The 15,254-nt window shown below is 38.6% G+C and overlaps 4 protein-coding genes and 1 long non-coding RNA gene across 6 annotated transcripts in view; 3 read left to right on the top strand and 2 right to left on the bottom strand.

Annotated features, from left to right (window-relative positions):
* Positions 1 to 15,254, bottom strand: part of LOC144855294 (ubiquinol-cytochrome-c reductase complex assembly factor 6-like) — a 128,855-nt gene that overhangs the window by 104,097 nt on the left and 9,504 nt on the right. The window lies entirely within an intron of this gene.
* Positions 750 to 7,362, top strand: LOC144855340 (properdin-like). Its single transcript, XM_078713163.1, has 9 exons — positions 750 to 908; positions 1,558 to 1,764; positions 1,965 to 2,108; positions 2,504 to 2,686; positions 3,404 to 3,577; positions 3,874 to 4,044; positions 4,654 to 4,827; positions 5,761 to 5,807; positions 5,961 to 7,362. The coding sequence occupies exons 1-9, from the start codon at positions 842 to 844 to the stop codon at positions 6,525 to 6,527; spliced, it is 1,734 nt and encodes a 577-aa protein (XP_078569289.1). The 5' UTR covers positions 750 to 841; the 3' UTR covers positions 6,528 to 7,362.
* LOC144855236 (thrombospondin-1-like) lies at positions 7,958 to 9,524 on the top strand. The gene is made up of 4 exons (XM_078713043.1): positions 7,958 to 8,054; positions 8,334 to 8,504; positions 8,705 to 8,878; positions 9,280 to 9,524. Exons 1-4 carry the CDS (start codon positions 7,967 to 7,969, stop codon positions 9,522 to 9,524), a joined length of 678 nt encoding a protein of 225 aa, XP_078569169.1. The 5' UTR covers positions 7,958 to 7,966.
* On the bottom strand, positions 9,460 to 12,468 carry LOC144855931 (uncharacterized). 2 transcript variants are annotated; one of them, XR_013614883.1, is made up of 2 exons: positions 9,709 to 12,468; positions 9,460 to 9,511 (listed from the first exon to the last, which is right to left on the bottom strand). XR_013614883.1 is itself a non-coding variant. In XM_078713890.1 (2 exons), the coding sequence occupies exon 2, from the start codon at positions 11,785 to 11,787 to the stop codon at positions 10,411 to 10,413; it is 1,377 nt and encodes a 458-aa protein (XP_078570016.1). In that variant the 5' UTR covers positions 11,788 to 11,876; positions 12,074 to 12,468; the 3' UTR covers positions 9,460 to 10,410. The 2 variants fall into 2 exon arrangements, 1 of the variants encoding a protein (XP_078570016.1); XM_078713890.1 differs by having other exon boundaries at positions 9,460 to 11,876; positions 12,074 to 12,468.
* LOC144856294 (uncharacterized) lies at positions 13,043 to 14,752 on the top strand. Its single transcript, XR_013614913.1, has 3 exons — positions 13,043 to 13,210; positions 13,721 to 13,779; positions 14,613 to 14,752. It is a non-coding gene; the product is annotated as an uncharacterized LOC144856294 (long non-coding RNA).

Here is a 15,254-nt window from a genome sequence, read left to right as displayed (position 1 = left end):
GTTCTTAAAGGGATGTAGTTAACATAGATATTTCCTTAGCTTCAATGGGCCTATTATTTATACCCAGCTAACAAACCGCCGGTCGGTGCCATATGGCATAGTAGCAGTGTCGTCTGAAAACGTGTTTTTACATGTTTCTTGGGCTTTAGTCTCTACCTTAGGCTTTGTTCCCAGAGACGCAACGCAAGGACGTAGACGCAACGCAAGCGAGTTGATAAATAATAAGCGACAGTTTGAATAATGTATCATTTGTGAATCACTTGCGCTTGGTTTCCACTAGCAACGCAACATAAGAAAATGCCCTTCCAATCATTTGTTTGCAGCACTGTTGCGTCGTCGGTTCCCACTTGTGATTACGCGGCAATACTAACAGCACATTGCCTCGATACGTCACTGCGTTGCGTTCTAGTGGGAACCACGCTTACGTCTTTGTGTTGCGTTTCTCTAGTGTGTGGGAACCAAGCAGTATCAATCTCCTTATTTTCGGATAATGAGATGATGATGTTGGAACCAGCCACAAATGTAAATCTGAACCGTCACCTCGTCGAATTAGGTGACCCTTAAAATATGCAACCTCCATGTAGGATACATGGTTGTTTTATGTGGAATCATTGCCCACAAATGTTATAACATTGAGGGAAGTCATGTATTTATTCACCTTGGGCAGTGCTTAATTTCTGATATTGAAACAGAGAGAGAGTAATTCTATCTTTCCGGTTCCGACAATCCCTTTCCTATTCCGTTCCGCACTTTGTTATGAAGTTTCCTTGAGCACTTGTAGTATCGAATCTTCACTTGGAAAGAACACTGGAACTTACGTTCCAACAATCAACGAAAAAGAATGGCGGCTGGAAGGAATAGAATTGCCTTTATATTTATGATTACTTTGAGTTTACTACTTCCGACAGGTAAGACCATTTTCTGTTTTCTTATAATACGGTAGGCCTATATTATTAACGTTAACCTGAAACTTGAACTAGTCAAGAACAATCATAACAAAGTGCGCTGACTAAGACCTATCGGTTTAAACAGTTTTAGTTTTTTAAACCGTTAGAAGTAGGCTATAGATATGTATGAAGTTATGACCGAAAATAAATGATATTAAAATGTGTTTTCTTATTCAATTAATTAATTGCATGAATCTTGGTAAGAACATACAGTAGTACGTAATAGTGCTTGTTTTACTGTAGTTAAGACCCTTTTACAAAACAACCCCGTCAACATTGCATGTACACAAAATCATGTGGATTCGACTTGCTTGTGATTGGTTAAATTACGTTGCGTTGTGCTTACATCCTTGCGTGCGTCCTAGTGACGTTTGGGAACCAAGCTTAACGCAATGACGTAATGCAAAACTTAAGTGAGTTGACCAATCACAAGCGACAGTTCTGATAATCCATTGTTTGTGATTGGTCAAATTACTTGCATTAAATGTGCTTTACGCTCTTGCGTTGTTTCCTAATGAGAACCAAGCTGAACAGATCCAGAATAATAGATTAGTAGGCCTAGAGTTAAGAAAAACTCTAATTTCCAATACATTTTTCTGTAATATCTCAGTTTCTAGCTACTGTTTTAAAACCTATAAGAAAAAGACGACAGGAGATTACGAATTCAGATGTAGAACCAGATTGAACGACCTTCCTGGCGGGAGTCTTGAAGACTGCTGTAGCAACGTGCAAGATTCCGTCGGGTTTAGCACAAACGTCAAAGGCAAATACTGTGAAATTTGTGAAAGTGCACTTTCCGAAGAAGACATAACACCAGGTACACAAATGGAATAGCTTTTTCAAATTGGGTCATCCCAGAGGTCATTCCAACATTCATTACCAATTTCTAAATATATATTTTGCGTTGCGCGTATTACCAACTCGTGCTAGTGTCGTGTTAAAGTCTAATTATTTTGGCATATGTTTAATTAACTATATTAATAATGTTTTCCATACATTTTCTCAATCGTTTTGCAGTCTGGTCTGAGTGGGGCGCTTGGTCCGGTTGCAGTCGCACGTGCGATGTCGGAATAGATACACGCACGCGTACTTGTGAAAAAGGTATTTGTGATGGATCAACAACTGAGCAGAGGGAGTGTGTCGAACATCAACACTGCCCGAGTAAGATTCGTTATTTAATATAAATATATTAGGTATAGATGTAGCACCCGTTACATAAGGTCCTGTTATAGGACGGTTAAGTTCAGGCAATCTTTCATTTTTTAGGTTAGCCCCTATTACTGACGATCCATGTACGATATGATTATCTACTTTGTCTAAAAGAATAATGGAAACAGATCTGACAGTATAAAAGGTTCATAGCCCAGTCTACACTATCAAACTTTATTTGACAACAAAATGTGATCTGCCCATATGGACATGATGATACTTGACCATATCACTATCATATTTGAGCACATCAAACTTTTTTGTCAAAACAGTTTGATAGTGTGGACAGAGCCTAATTGAATTGGCAATTTTTAACTGCAACTTTGTTTTCTTTCATTTTTTTCAAGTTGATGGAGAATGGGGTAATTGGGTTGAATGGTCGGCATGTTCTACAACATGTAGCGTCGGTATTCGTTCACGGTCCAGAATTTGTGACTCTCCGGCACCACTATACAACGGAAGGACGTGTTTGCAAATTGGGGGCGACTCCGTTGAGCAAGAAGACTGCGTAGAAACTGAAAACTGCCCAAGTATGTACTTAACATAATATAGAACCCTATTAAAGCTTGGTTCTCACTAGGACACAACGCAAGGGCGTAAACGCAACGCCGCGTGAGTTGACCAATGACAAGCGACAGTTAGAATAATCCATCGCTTGTGATTGGTCAAATCCCATACGTTGCCGCGAGTTACGTCATTGTGTTGCGTCTAGTGGGAATCAAGCTTTAGTGAACACCTTCTCAAGTTCGTCGTAGTGTTAAAACATCTCCATGTGTGTTTCCACGGCTGTCCCTGGCTGTCCCTTGAATAGAGTTCTACTGTAGTTTCAGATAAACCATATTTTCACACGTCGTTTTTCGGACATGAGACTAACGTTATCTTCAGACAAAAACAAAATTCTTGTTTAGGCCTACCAGTTCATAGTATATTTTCATTTATTATCCACAACCCAGTGATAGTTTTCCCCGACTCAGTGATAGTTTTCCCCGACTCAGTGATAGTTTTCCCCGACTCAGTGATAGTTTTCCCCGACTCAGTGATAGTTTTCCCCGACTCAGTGATAGTTTTCCCCGACTCAGTGATAGTTTTCCCCGACTCAGTGATAGTTTTCCCCGACTCAGTGATAGTTTTCCCCGACTCAGTGATAGTTTTCCCCGACTCAGTGATAGTTTTCCCCGACTCGGGGCGACCTCAAATGACATGGGCAGATTTTCTTAAACTAAACGTCTGTTTTGTCTTCTTTCAAGTTAATGGTATTTGGGGGAATTGGCAGCCGTATTCCGCCTGCTCAGCAACCTGTGGACCCGACGCTTTTCGAACCAGAGATAGAGCTTGTGATAATCCACCACCACAATACGGAGGTAGTCCTTGTTCAGGTGAATCCAGATCAACGCACAACTGTGGATTTGGACCGTGTCCGAGTAAGTGTTTAGCTATCGATATACAGCAAACAATACAATAAACACGTAGGTTGATAGTCATTGTAGGAGGCCTAGTTTGAAGGTTTGAAGTGGTGATAACTAAGGGCGGACCCATGCAAGGATATCGTTTGGCTAAAATCTATGTTTTACTTTTAATTAGATGTTAGCGCTCCCCGTTCAAAAAATCCTGGTAGTACGACCCTGCAACTTGTATCTGCTTCGGGTCAGTAACATCCTTCATTATTCTGTAGCGCCTAGTAAATAATGGTCTTTATCAATATTGTCCTTTGACACAGTTGATGGTGATTGGTCGTCATGGTCACCATGGACAGGCTGCAGTAAGACTTGTGGAGATGGTAGAAGTGTTCGTAAGCGAAGCTGTAACAGCCCAAGACCACAACACAACGGTAAACCATGCAACGGAGAAGATACGGGTAGAAGGACTTGTAACCTTGGTGAATGTATCAGTGAGTAATCATGGAATTATTGGTTGAATACATAAATCAAATCTCATCTGACTGTCATTCCTTTCTGTGCTGTCCTACAGAAGCCCAAGTTGTTCCTGTATAAGATGTCCCTCCATCTGCGTTTTTGTGTTTCCCTTCTTCTTTTGCCGATTCTCGGCTGCAATTCGGTTCACCTGTGGTTCACTTGTTGTTCTCTCTTTTTGCTATATGACCTGCCCATTAGGCTGTACTGTATCTTAATGTGTTCAGTATATTAGGAATGTTCCATGATACAGTGGCATGTGTTCGTCACAAGTTACAACTGTTGTTACATGAGAAATATTCTTAAAGTTCGGTTAAAGTGTGTTCATGATAGTTTGCTTCATCTCATCCCAAGTTTTCATCGAGCTTGGTTCCCACACTAGCGACGCAACGCAAGGACGTACGCGCAACGCAAGTGAATTGACCAATGACAAGCCACTGTTCGAAAAATCCATCGCTTGTGATTGGTCAAATCACTTACGTTGCGTTACATCCTTGCGTTGCGTCGCTAGTGGGAACCAAGCTTTATATGATCTGTATTGCGTCAACCATATTGTACACAAATAAGTATCTTTATTCTCTATTTAGAACCCGTTGATTGGACAGAATGGTCAGACTGGTCAGATTGCTCGAACTGTGAAACGTATGGTCAACAGAGACGCACGCGTAACTGCCCTGTCACAGCTGATAGTAAAATTATCAAATGCGACGGTTCATCACTTGATATATATAGGTGCACGTCTGTCGATAACTGCAAGAAAAGTAAATTTGTTTATGCAATTTCTGGAAAATTATTTTACAGAGATACTTAAAGATATATTGTCCTCCAAAAACATGAACAATGAAGATTAATTCAATCAGACTTTGAATAGATTATTTTGTAGTTTTAATAAAGTTAATCACTTCCGTAGAAAAGAAAACGAAAAAAAGTAATGTGTAACAACAACAAAATAAACAGTTAAATTCAACTAAAAAATATATTGGCTGGCAGCCAATTTGACTATTTTTTGCTTTAAATTACATATTTTTCAGGTAAATACAGTTTTTTCGATCCAATTTTTGGTCAAAGTGAATAACTATTAGGCCTAGGTGACATTAAAATAGCATATTCAACAAAATAAAAAATAAGTAAAAATTATTTTTCAAGGGGACAATACATCTTTAAGATACTGTGCTTTTTAATTAAATTTAAAAAAAATATCGAATGACTGAATTGGACAATAACAACCCTATATGTAATTCTAAATCCACTGAAGGTAGTAGGCCTAGGCATTTCCTTTTCTCATATCATGCTCTCCATAATATTATTATTCGAGAAATTGGCAAATAAAAAATCAATATGTTCTTGGTTTTTTGTAGGCCTACTTGGTCTTCCTAGAAATATTGAAGTTGCATTTTATCGATTTTGTAAAGGCTTCACCAAACAACAATGGAATTGTAGTAGGCCTAGCTTTCTGCTATCAAATCCTGTATTACTTTTTATATTTTGTACACTTTCGTTGAAGTTTTCTTCTAAATAGGCCTGGTTAAATCACTTTTCTTTTACTTGTTGCAATACTCTGAATGTCGCACCTTTGCTTAAGACGTGTGCCACTGTTTCAATAGTGCGATAGCTTCCAAATAAATTATTATTATTATTATTATTTATTTTATGCCATTATTAAAATGTATATCATATATTTATTTTTATATTAGGCGTATCAGATGGAGAAGGAAGTGGAAGCGGCGATGGCTGTGTTGGGGTAAGTATCTTATTCCATGATATTTTTGCGTAATGTTGTTGATGGTTTACGCAATGTTTATTTTTGAATGCGTAATGTTGTTGATTGTTTACGTAATGTTTGTTTATAGTTTACGCAATGTTTATTTTTTGATACGTAATATTGTTTATGTAGGACGATTGTTGTGACGACCCAGATGGTTGCTCTGATGGTTCATCTTCGTCTAATTCGTTTTCATCCAGCAATATCGTATCATCGTCAGAACCGCCACCACCCGATAAATGTAAACGATTTTTCACACCGGCGCCAGACAACAGTATTAGCGATTCTCTTGGTGACAGTATAAGTGTGAGTGTTAGCCAAGGCAGTGATAGCAATGCCGCGTCATTCGAATGGGTTGATTGTCCGGAAGATGTTACACCAACCCCCGCAGACGATTGCAGAGATAGTAACAGTAATAATTGCGCCTTTAGTGATTATTACGATTATAGTGATGATGCATCTGATAAGAAACCAACTCCAGCAGGGGGCGGGAGTAGCAGTATAAGTGATTATGACGTAAGTTCCAGTGATTCTAACGCAAGCCCCGTTGCTATTGCTACTGACGCTCCCGATAATGGAGGTGGGGATGAGAACAGCTTGTCGTCTTCATATGTGTCCTCTGGAAAAGACACTGGCGGTAATGGAGGCGGTGGCAATGCAGGTGGTGGCGGACAAGGATCCTTTAGCAGCAGTTCATAGTCTAAACAGAATCAACTACGATGGCCTTAGTCTATCATAGTAGTGTAGTCTGTCTTATCATTTCACATCGCCTCGCAAAACTTCAGAGTTTTACACACATCGTCCAAGGGCACACAGCATAATACGATGTGTGTTAAAACTCTGGAGATTTGCAGGCGATGTGAAAGAGGTGTTACTGATATTATATAAAAGTATATATTCACAACCACCACGAATTATAATATGTATGACTTATCGAATTATTGATAGGCCTACTGCTATTTTATGCTTTTGGACAACTTGTGTCCTAAAGCGTTTCATTGAAATAATTATACTTTACTCACGTATGATACTAAATTAATTCACAGACGCAATAACCACCAATAAATAATTAATTAATTATCACCTCAAAAGAAAAACTTCATAATTTTTGTTATTCGAACAATGCTAAGTTTTAAGAACTTTTTTTGTATTGATGCCAAAGCTACCTTTGGCATCAACAATCACGGATATCAGTATTCTTCTTTTTATTGATAGGCCTACTGTTAACACATTATAAATGCTCGGTCTTTATAAACCCTGTGTCTTAAAGCATCACAATCATCGTTGGTTTGCCCTACTCTCACACCCGAGTCTTTCCAGTTTTCTCAATTACTTAGTATAAAGTACAAAATTACGTCAGAGTAGGGCAAACAAACAAACAAACCAATTACTCAACTCCCCGACGCAAAGCTACTCCACAATTTGTAGTTAAATACAATTGTCATAGGCCTATATTCATTCAATTCTTTTTGGTAATTTTGTTTATATAGATTGCACTTTGGTAAAAGGATCGATATGTGTATTAAAACATGATTTGCTGTGATATTTGTATTCTTTCTATTCTCTAAAGTTTTTATTTCTGATTGATTACTTTTACCGTTGTGATTTAGGTACTCATACTTTCATTTTCTCCGATATGCCGATCCTTTTCCTTATTGGCAAACATATACTTACAGTATAACAGTTGGCCTGATGTTTATGAACATTATTAATGTTGTGTTCTGCAAGACTGTTCAGTTTTATTAATTACATTGTCATATAAATATTGTAGAATTTCCATTTCACTGAGAAAATTGAAAGTATGCTATAACATGCCTTGCGCTTGCTGATGAAGCAGCCTCTGAGAAATTGTAGTGCCAGCATGTTTGTTTTAAATGACGTTCAATCAATGCAAGCTTACGAATTAAATCGGTACAACAGATAAACAGGTTGGTATAAGGATGTAACAAAAGGATGTATAGGCCTAATAACGGATGTATTTTATGTTTATATGATAAAGGGAATAATATTTACTTTTACCGTTGTGATTTAGGTAATCTTAAGTTTCATTTTCTCCTTTCCGATATGCCGATCCTTTTCCTTATTGGCAAAAATTTAAAGTATAACAGTTGGCCTGATGTTTATGAACATTATTAATTATGTTCTGCAAGATGGCAGTTGGAAAAAGTAGAAGCAATGTTGTCCATATATTCATGTATTTTATAGGAGTTTCACTCTTTTTGACAGGTAAGATATTTTTGTTCTTAGAGAAATATTATACATTTTAGGTCTAATTAGTTTTCCATAAGATTACTCTTATATAGGCCTATAGTTTTAATTTTGTATTTGTTTGCTACGGCTTAGGCCTAAAAGTAACACTAATTTGTGAAGGAAAAACCTTGTCTTGATACAGTATTATAAAAAAAATCGATAATTGGGTACCAATTATAACAGTTATTTTAATTTGTAAGATTTTTCTAAACGTAGTTTGGCAACAATTATGCATTTTTGTTTCTTTTATTCAAGTTATTGGTGAGCTGGATGTGTGGTCTGAATGGTCAACATGCTCTAAGACGTGCAGTGTTGGTACTCGTTCACGATCACGCAACAGTTGTGACAATGTGCAGGTATACAATGAAACAACGACATGTTTAGAAATCGAACAAGAAGATTGTGAGGAAGTACAAAACTGTCCTGGTATTTACTATAAAATGTTTACTTTATTTTGCATCATGGCTCTCCTTCGGCTTCGATTGGGCCGCGCGACCGCTTCGGATTAGACCGGTTAAAACACTAACATTAAACAAACACAGATTCGATCTGTATAGTGTTGCCGGGAAGAATACAACTGTAATTTTGTTTGTCTCATTTTATGTATTGTGTTTTGTTCTTTTCAGTTAATGGTAATTGGGGAGATTGGCAGCCGTATTCCGCCTGCTCAGCAACCTGTGGAACGGACGCCTTTCGAAGCCGAGATAGAGTCTGTGACAATCCACCAGCACAATACGGTGGTGAATCTTGCTATGGTGAATCGAGATCAACGCGTAACTGTGGCTTTGGACCGTGTCCGAGTAAGTGTTCAATATCGTACTTTAGGCTGATTTATTGTGGTGTTTGAAAGGGAGGCGTGGCTTTGGACAAATCTTTGTCAGCAATTCCAATGTTGTACAGTACAGGTAACTCTTCTATGCACGCTTAAGCTGATCCGTTCACATACGTTAACTCTCCTTGTCGTTATAACTCCGATACCTCTGATATAACTCCGATATTTTTCTGAGGTACATTCGGTGAAACTAGACCTAACTCCGATTGTTTCAGAATGTGACATTGACAAGCACTTACTATTGGGGGTTTATCGAGTGGTTAAAATGTTGCGTTTGAACTCGGGCCTAACTCCGATAGACCGCGATTTAACTCCGATTAAGAAAATAACGTGAAAAAGCTAATAAATAATATCATTTGTTATTGACAGTTGATGGTGGTTGGGGAGAGTGGTCGCCATGGACTGGTTGCAGTAAGACATGTGGTACGGGTAAAAGTGTACGTAAAAGATCGTGTAACAATCCAAAACCAAAATACAACGGTTTATCCTGTAATGGAGAGAGTGCGGAGAAGCGGACATGTACAAGGGACCCATGTATAACTGCACAAACAAGTTTCTTGCAAATGCGGAATTTAATTGTTCTCCAACTTGATCCGATTTACTATAACAAATAAATAATGATTACAAATAATATATACGGTATCTATCATACAGTACAACATAAATAATTCTATACAATAATAATAGACCTTACATAAGTATCTAAATAAGTCATAGATAAAACAGTACAATATAAATAATTCTTGGTTCAAAATAATTACAACTATAATAATAATAAGATAAGTCTCAATTGCTTACCAAAGATATGCCTGGATAACATGTGCAGCTATAGCTATACACTATATCAATTACTACCGTACTACAGCTTTAGGCTTCTAAGTAAGCCTTGGTACATCTACCACTTCTATAGCTAGGCCAGCTTAGGCTTCTAAGTAAGCCTTGGTACATCTACCACTTCTATAGGCTTCTAAGTAAGCCTTGGTACATCTACCACTTCTATAGGCTTCTAAGTAAGCCTTGGTACATCTACCACTTCTATAGGCTTCTAAGTAAGCCTTTTGTGCTTGCTAGGTCCTTACCCAACAAGCCTAACTATCCAACTGCCAGCCACAGCCCAAGCAAGCTATGCCCTCATTAGCATAACCCATATGGTTGGTCACCTGTTCACTTGACACCCTTCAGTGAACACAAGCACAGTAACCTAGCTTGGATTTGGCACTTACATACCCACCCACAATTGCGCATTGCACAATTCTACATACAAATACAATGAAAGTGTAAAATCCAGGCCTATAACACAAATTATCCATCAACTTATTGACTATAATGTTAAACAACAATGTATATAAGTAGCGACAAAAAAAAAGTTAAATATAAAGTCCATTTAAAGTTTCTTAAGTTTTCTGTGTTTCCTTCTTTTGTTTTGTTCAATTCAGAATAATATAGACAACGCCTCGGATTTACTTTTCCGGATCATCATTCTCCAACAGAAAACATAGTTTACTCACAGGCCTTGTCAGGATACTTGCATGTGTCTTTACCTTTACTTGCCGAACAAACCCATCCTTGTTTTGGAGATAACCACTTTTGTCTTCTTTGTAACAGCGGAAGATATTCACTTTTCCATCTCTCCCAGAAACGATCAGCCAAATATTGAGCTTGTTTCCATCTTCTCCGGAAGCAATTGGATTTCTCATCTGCTGAACAAAACTGTTCCACTCTAGACTTAAATTGTCTTATAAAACGTTTGAATTCCAAGGATTCACCTGCAAATTTCTTAATTTCCATTTGTGGCTTCCGCATAGTCCTTATCACCTCGTTCATATCAGTAGAACCAACTTTTCTATTAGAAGAAAAAGAATCCTGACAACCCTGCCGGTTTTGCTGAAACAGATGAGTTTGCGTAATAGGAACTACTACAGGAGTCACTGTGTTCGAAGCTAAGTTAGGAATTGTAGTAGGAGCAGGATCTGCTTGAGCAAAGTTTTGGGTTGCCGGTATGTTTACGGGAACAGCAGGAACTACCACAGGAGCAACTGACGTTAGCACAGGAATTGTAACATGATCGGCTGGAGCAAAGGCTTGTGTTACATCACCAGGAACAACAGGGACTACAACAGGATCCAATGGGTCTAAATCTAATACAGGAATAGTAGCAGGATCCGCTGGAGCAAAGGATAACACATTTCGTCGGTATGCACTATCTAGAAACCCTTCCATTGATGACGTACTTTTGTGGCTACCAGAACCACTTCCGCTTGCGAAATCCCTTGCAACATTCAATCTTGCTTCGGCGACGTCTATCTCTTCTTTTAAAGCGTTTTCTTCTTTTAACTGTTTGAGTTTGAACTCTTCCTGTTGAATTCTCTGATTTTCTTTGAGACTCCTCTGCCTGGCTAGCAACTCTGCATGTTTTTGCTCTTCTTGCATCACAAAAGCACTTAGTGATCGCTTAGAAGATTTTGAACTGTTAGTTGATTTCCTGCTTGCGGAGCGATGAGAATTTACCGCCGCAGACTGCTCTACCTCAAGCACCGCAAACCAATCCTCTACTTTAGCTTTTAAGTTTGCCAACCACACATCTTTGTCTTCAAACCATTCATTATACATTATTTTCTCTTCCTCGTTCAGCAAGCCACAAATTTCATCATGAAGGAACATAAATTCACCATACACCATTAACCAATCTTGATGCACCTTAATCAGATTTTCTCTTGTAACTTCCTTATTCAAAGAAGCTTTCAACGCTTCTGACACAAATTTAACACGACGCCACAACTCTTTGATTCCTTTCAGCTTTCGTTCCTTTTCATACTCTGCACCCTTCTCGGTCTTACGTTTTACTCTAACAGATTTCTCTGAAGCAGCTTCAGCCATCGTGGATATAGCTTTGTAAATTTTATAACTGCACAAACAAGTTTCTTGCAAATGCGGAATTTAATTGTTCTCCAACTTGATCCGATTTACTATAACAAATAAATAATGATTACAAATAATATATACGGTATCTATCATACAGTACAACATAAATAATTCTATACAATAATAATAGACCTTACATAAGTATCTAAATAAGTCATAGATAAAACAGTACAATATAAATAATTCTTGGTTCAAAATAATTACAACTATAATAATAATAAGATAAGTCTCAATTGCTTACCAAAGATATGCCTGGATAACATGTGCAGCTATAGCTATACACTATATCAATTACTACCGTACTACAGCTTTAGGCTTCTAAGTAAGCCTTGGTACATCTACCACTTCTATAGCTAGGCCAGCTTAGGCTTCTAAGTAAGCCTTGGTACATCTACCACTTCTATAGGCTTCTAAGTAAGCCTTGGTACATCTACCACTTCTATAGGCTTCTAAGTAAGCCTTGGTACATCTACCACTTCTATAGGCTTCTAAGTAAGCCTTTTGTGCTTGCTAGGTCCTTACCCAACAAGCCTAACTATCCAACTGCCAGCCACAGCCCAAGCAAGCTATGCCCTCATTAGCATAACCCATATGGTTGGTCACCTGTTCACTTGACACCCTTCAGTGAACACAAGCACAGTAACCTAGCTTGGATTTGGCACTTACACCATGTATTAGTGAGACGCAGTTTTTTTTTTACACTGTCATGTTTTCTCCGAATTTAATAACACATACTATGGCTTACTTACTTTTATATACCCGGGCAATTTGGTTTCTACTAACCACCAAGTTTAGCGATAACTGTCTCTGAATAACTTGGCTATATAGGACGCAACGCAAAGAACGTAGAGCAACGCAAGTAAGTTGACCAATCACTAAAGCTTGGTTCCCACTAGAACGTAACGCAAGGACGTAAACGCAACGCAAGCGTTTTAACCAATTACAAGCGAAGTTATAGACAGTTAGCAATCAAAAGCGAATAAGCCATCGCTTGTGATTGGTCAATTCACTTGCGTTGCGTTACGTCCTTGTGTTGCGTCGCCAGTGGGAACCACGCATTAAACGCCCTTGCATTGCGTACTAGATAGCAACAAAGCTTAAAATAATCCTTGTTCAGAAATATTATCTTAAACAACGAGGATCACTTAAGAAGTTATGACGAAATAATTCATGATTGACGAATCTTTTTTATTTTCTCCTTCAGAGATCAGAGGTTGGACTGACTGGTCAAAATGGTCCCATTGCTCGGATTGCGTCAAGTATAGTAGCCAAAGACGCACACGACAATGCCCTATCCCGGAAGATGGAACAAGTTTCAAATGTGATGGTTTGGCCATTGAGTACCATAAATGCGAATCAGAGGCTGATTGTATAATAGGTACAATATTACGCATTTTATAACAACAATATTACGAGACGAGATTAAAATTCTGAAAATGTATATTGAGCCCCGGCAATTGAACATATCCAAGATACGTTGAAGTTTTAGTTTCTTCTTCTTCGTATTTGGAGCCAACTTCAGATGTGAAGACTCTACTCCCCCAACTCTGTTTTGCTAGCTCTACAGTTTTCCTGCTCTCACAAAAAATTAGCATTATAATAATTAATATTATCATATAGGCCTAATTATTTTTAAAAATTCACACAAAAAGGACTCCACGTCGGGCATGCACCTTATATGTCTGATAATCCTGGCGCCCACTCTGCTATCTAAATCTATAAAGATATTTAGTATTTCGGTTTAATATTATTGTAGGGGTGATTTGTTTTTACTCTCTCGGTGTTTATAACTTAAGCTACACAATATTATTATTTATTTCAAAATCAAAGTAATATGTTTGTATTTTATTGTTTTATCGATATGTTTAAATTATCATCTTTAATCTAGAGGAATCAGATAAGGAAGAATTGGTAAATGAAGAGAGTAGCGGAGATGGTTGTGTTGGGGTAAGTTAAACACAACTGTAGTTCTTACCGCACTGCGGCAGTGCCGATAGTGCCTCTGTGGCATACGATAGAATACGATGCTTTCACCCGCACTGCGGCAGTGCCGATAGTGCCGCTGTGGCATACGATAGAATACGATGCTTTCACCCGCATTGCGGCAGTGCCGATAGTGCCGCTGTGGCATACGATAGAATACGATGCTTTCACCCGCACTGCGGCAGTGCCGATAGTGCCGCTGTGGCATACGATAGAATACGATGCTTTCACCCGCACTGCGGCAGTGCCGATAGTGCCTCTGTGGCATACGATAGAATACGATGCTTTCACCCGCACTGCGGCAGTGCCGATAGTGCCGCTGTGGCATACGATAGAAAACGATCACCCGCATTGCGGCAGTGCCGATAGTGCCGCAGTGGCATACTATAGAATACGATGCTTACCCGCATTGCGGCAGTGCCGATAGTGCCGATAGTGCCGCTGTGGCATACGATAGAATACGATGCTTTCACCCGCACTGCGGCAGTGCCGATAGTGCCGCTGTGGCAGCGCATACGATAGAATACGATGCTTTCACCCGCACTGCGGCAGTGCTGATAGTGCCGCTGTGGCATACGATAGAATACGATGCTTTCACCGCACTGCGACAGTGATGATAGTGCCGCTGTGGCATACGATAGAATACGATGCTTTCACCGCACTGCGGCAGTGCTGATAGTGCCGCTGTGGCATACGATAGAATACGATGCTTTCACCCGCACTCAGCCAATCATCATTGTCCATAATATTAATTTTCTTTCCGATATTTATTTTTTTCATCCGGGATATTTACATAGAATGATTGTTGCGATGATGACGATGCTGATTGCTCACCACCTTCATATTCTACAAGTCTGGATGATGAAACCACTACACAACCACCTACTAAAAAATGTAAAAGATATTTTACTCCCGAACCCGGTAACGACACACTCGAATCCGGACTTTCTTTTAGCGAGGGTAGCGTGAGCTTTGCAAATTCTGAATCGATGCCACAATCATCGTACGAATGGGTTGAATGTGAGGAGGAAGAAGAAGAAGAAGAGATTGACGAAGAAGAAAAGACAGACAGTAGTAGTAGCTTAGATTATTATGATTAATTTGTACCGATATTCTTACCGATTATTCGGAAATTAGGCTACGCTTTTACATTCGTAATTATAGATAGATTTACAAGAATAACTTCTAAGAATAAATAATAAAACACACTTGAGGCACACCAAAAAAACAAGCAAAATACTTACGAGTCAAGCTAAGTATAATTAAGAAAACGAACATTAAAATATTTACATTTTTCATTTCATAAGTTTTCGTTTTTTCACACATCACAATTACTTTGATTAACCAAATAGTTTAGGGTGAAAATAAATTGATATTTGATATTTCATAGTTGTAGACAACTTTACGCTTAGGTTCCCATAAATAAACGAAGTAGACCT

The sequence above is a fragment of the Antedon bifida genome, chromosome 11 (genome assembly GCF_963402885.1).
Source record: "Antedon bifida chromosome 11, ecAntBifi1.1, whole genome shotgun sequence".
In the NCBI taxonomy this organism is placed as follows: Eukaryota; Metazoa; Echinodermata; class Crinoidea; order Comatulida; family Antedonidae; genus Antedon; species Antedon bifida.
Note: the sequence above shows the minus strand (reverse complement) of the source record. Positions and strands in the feature narration are given on the sequence as shown.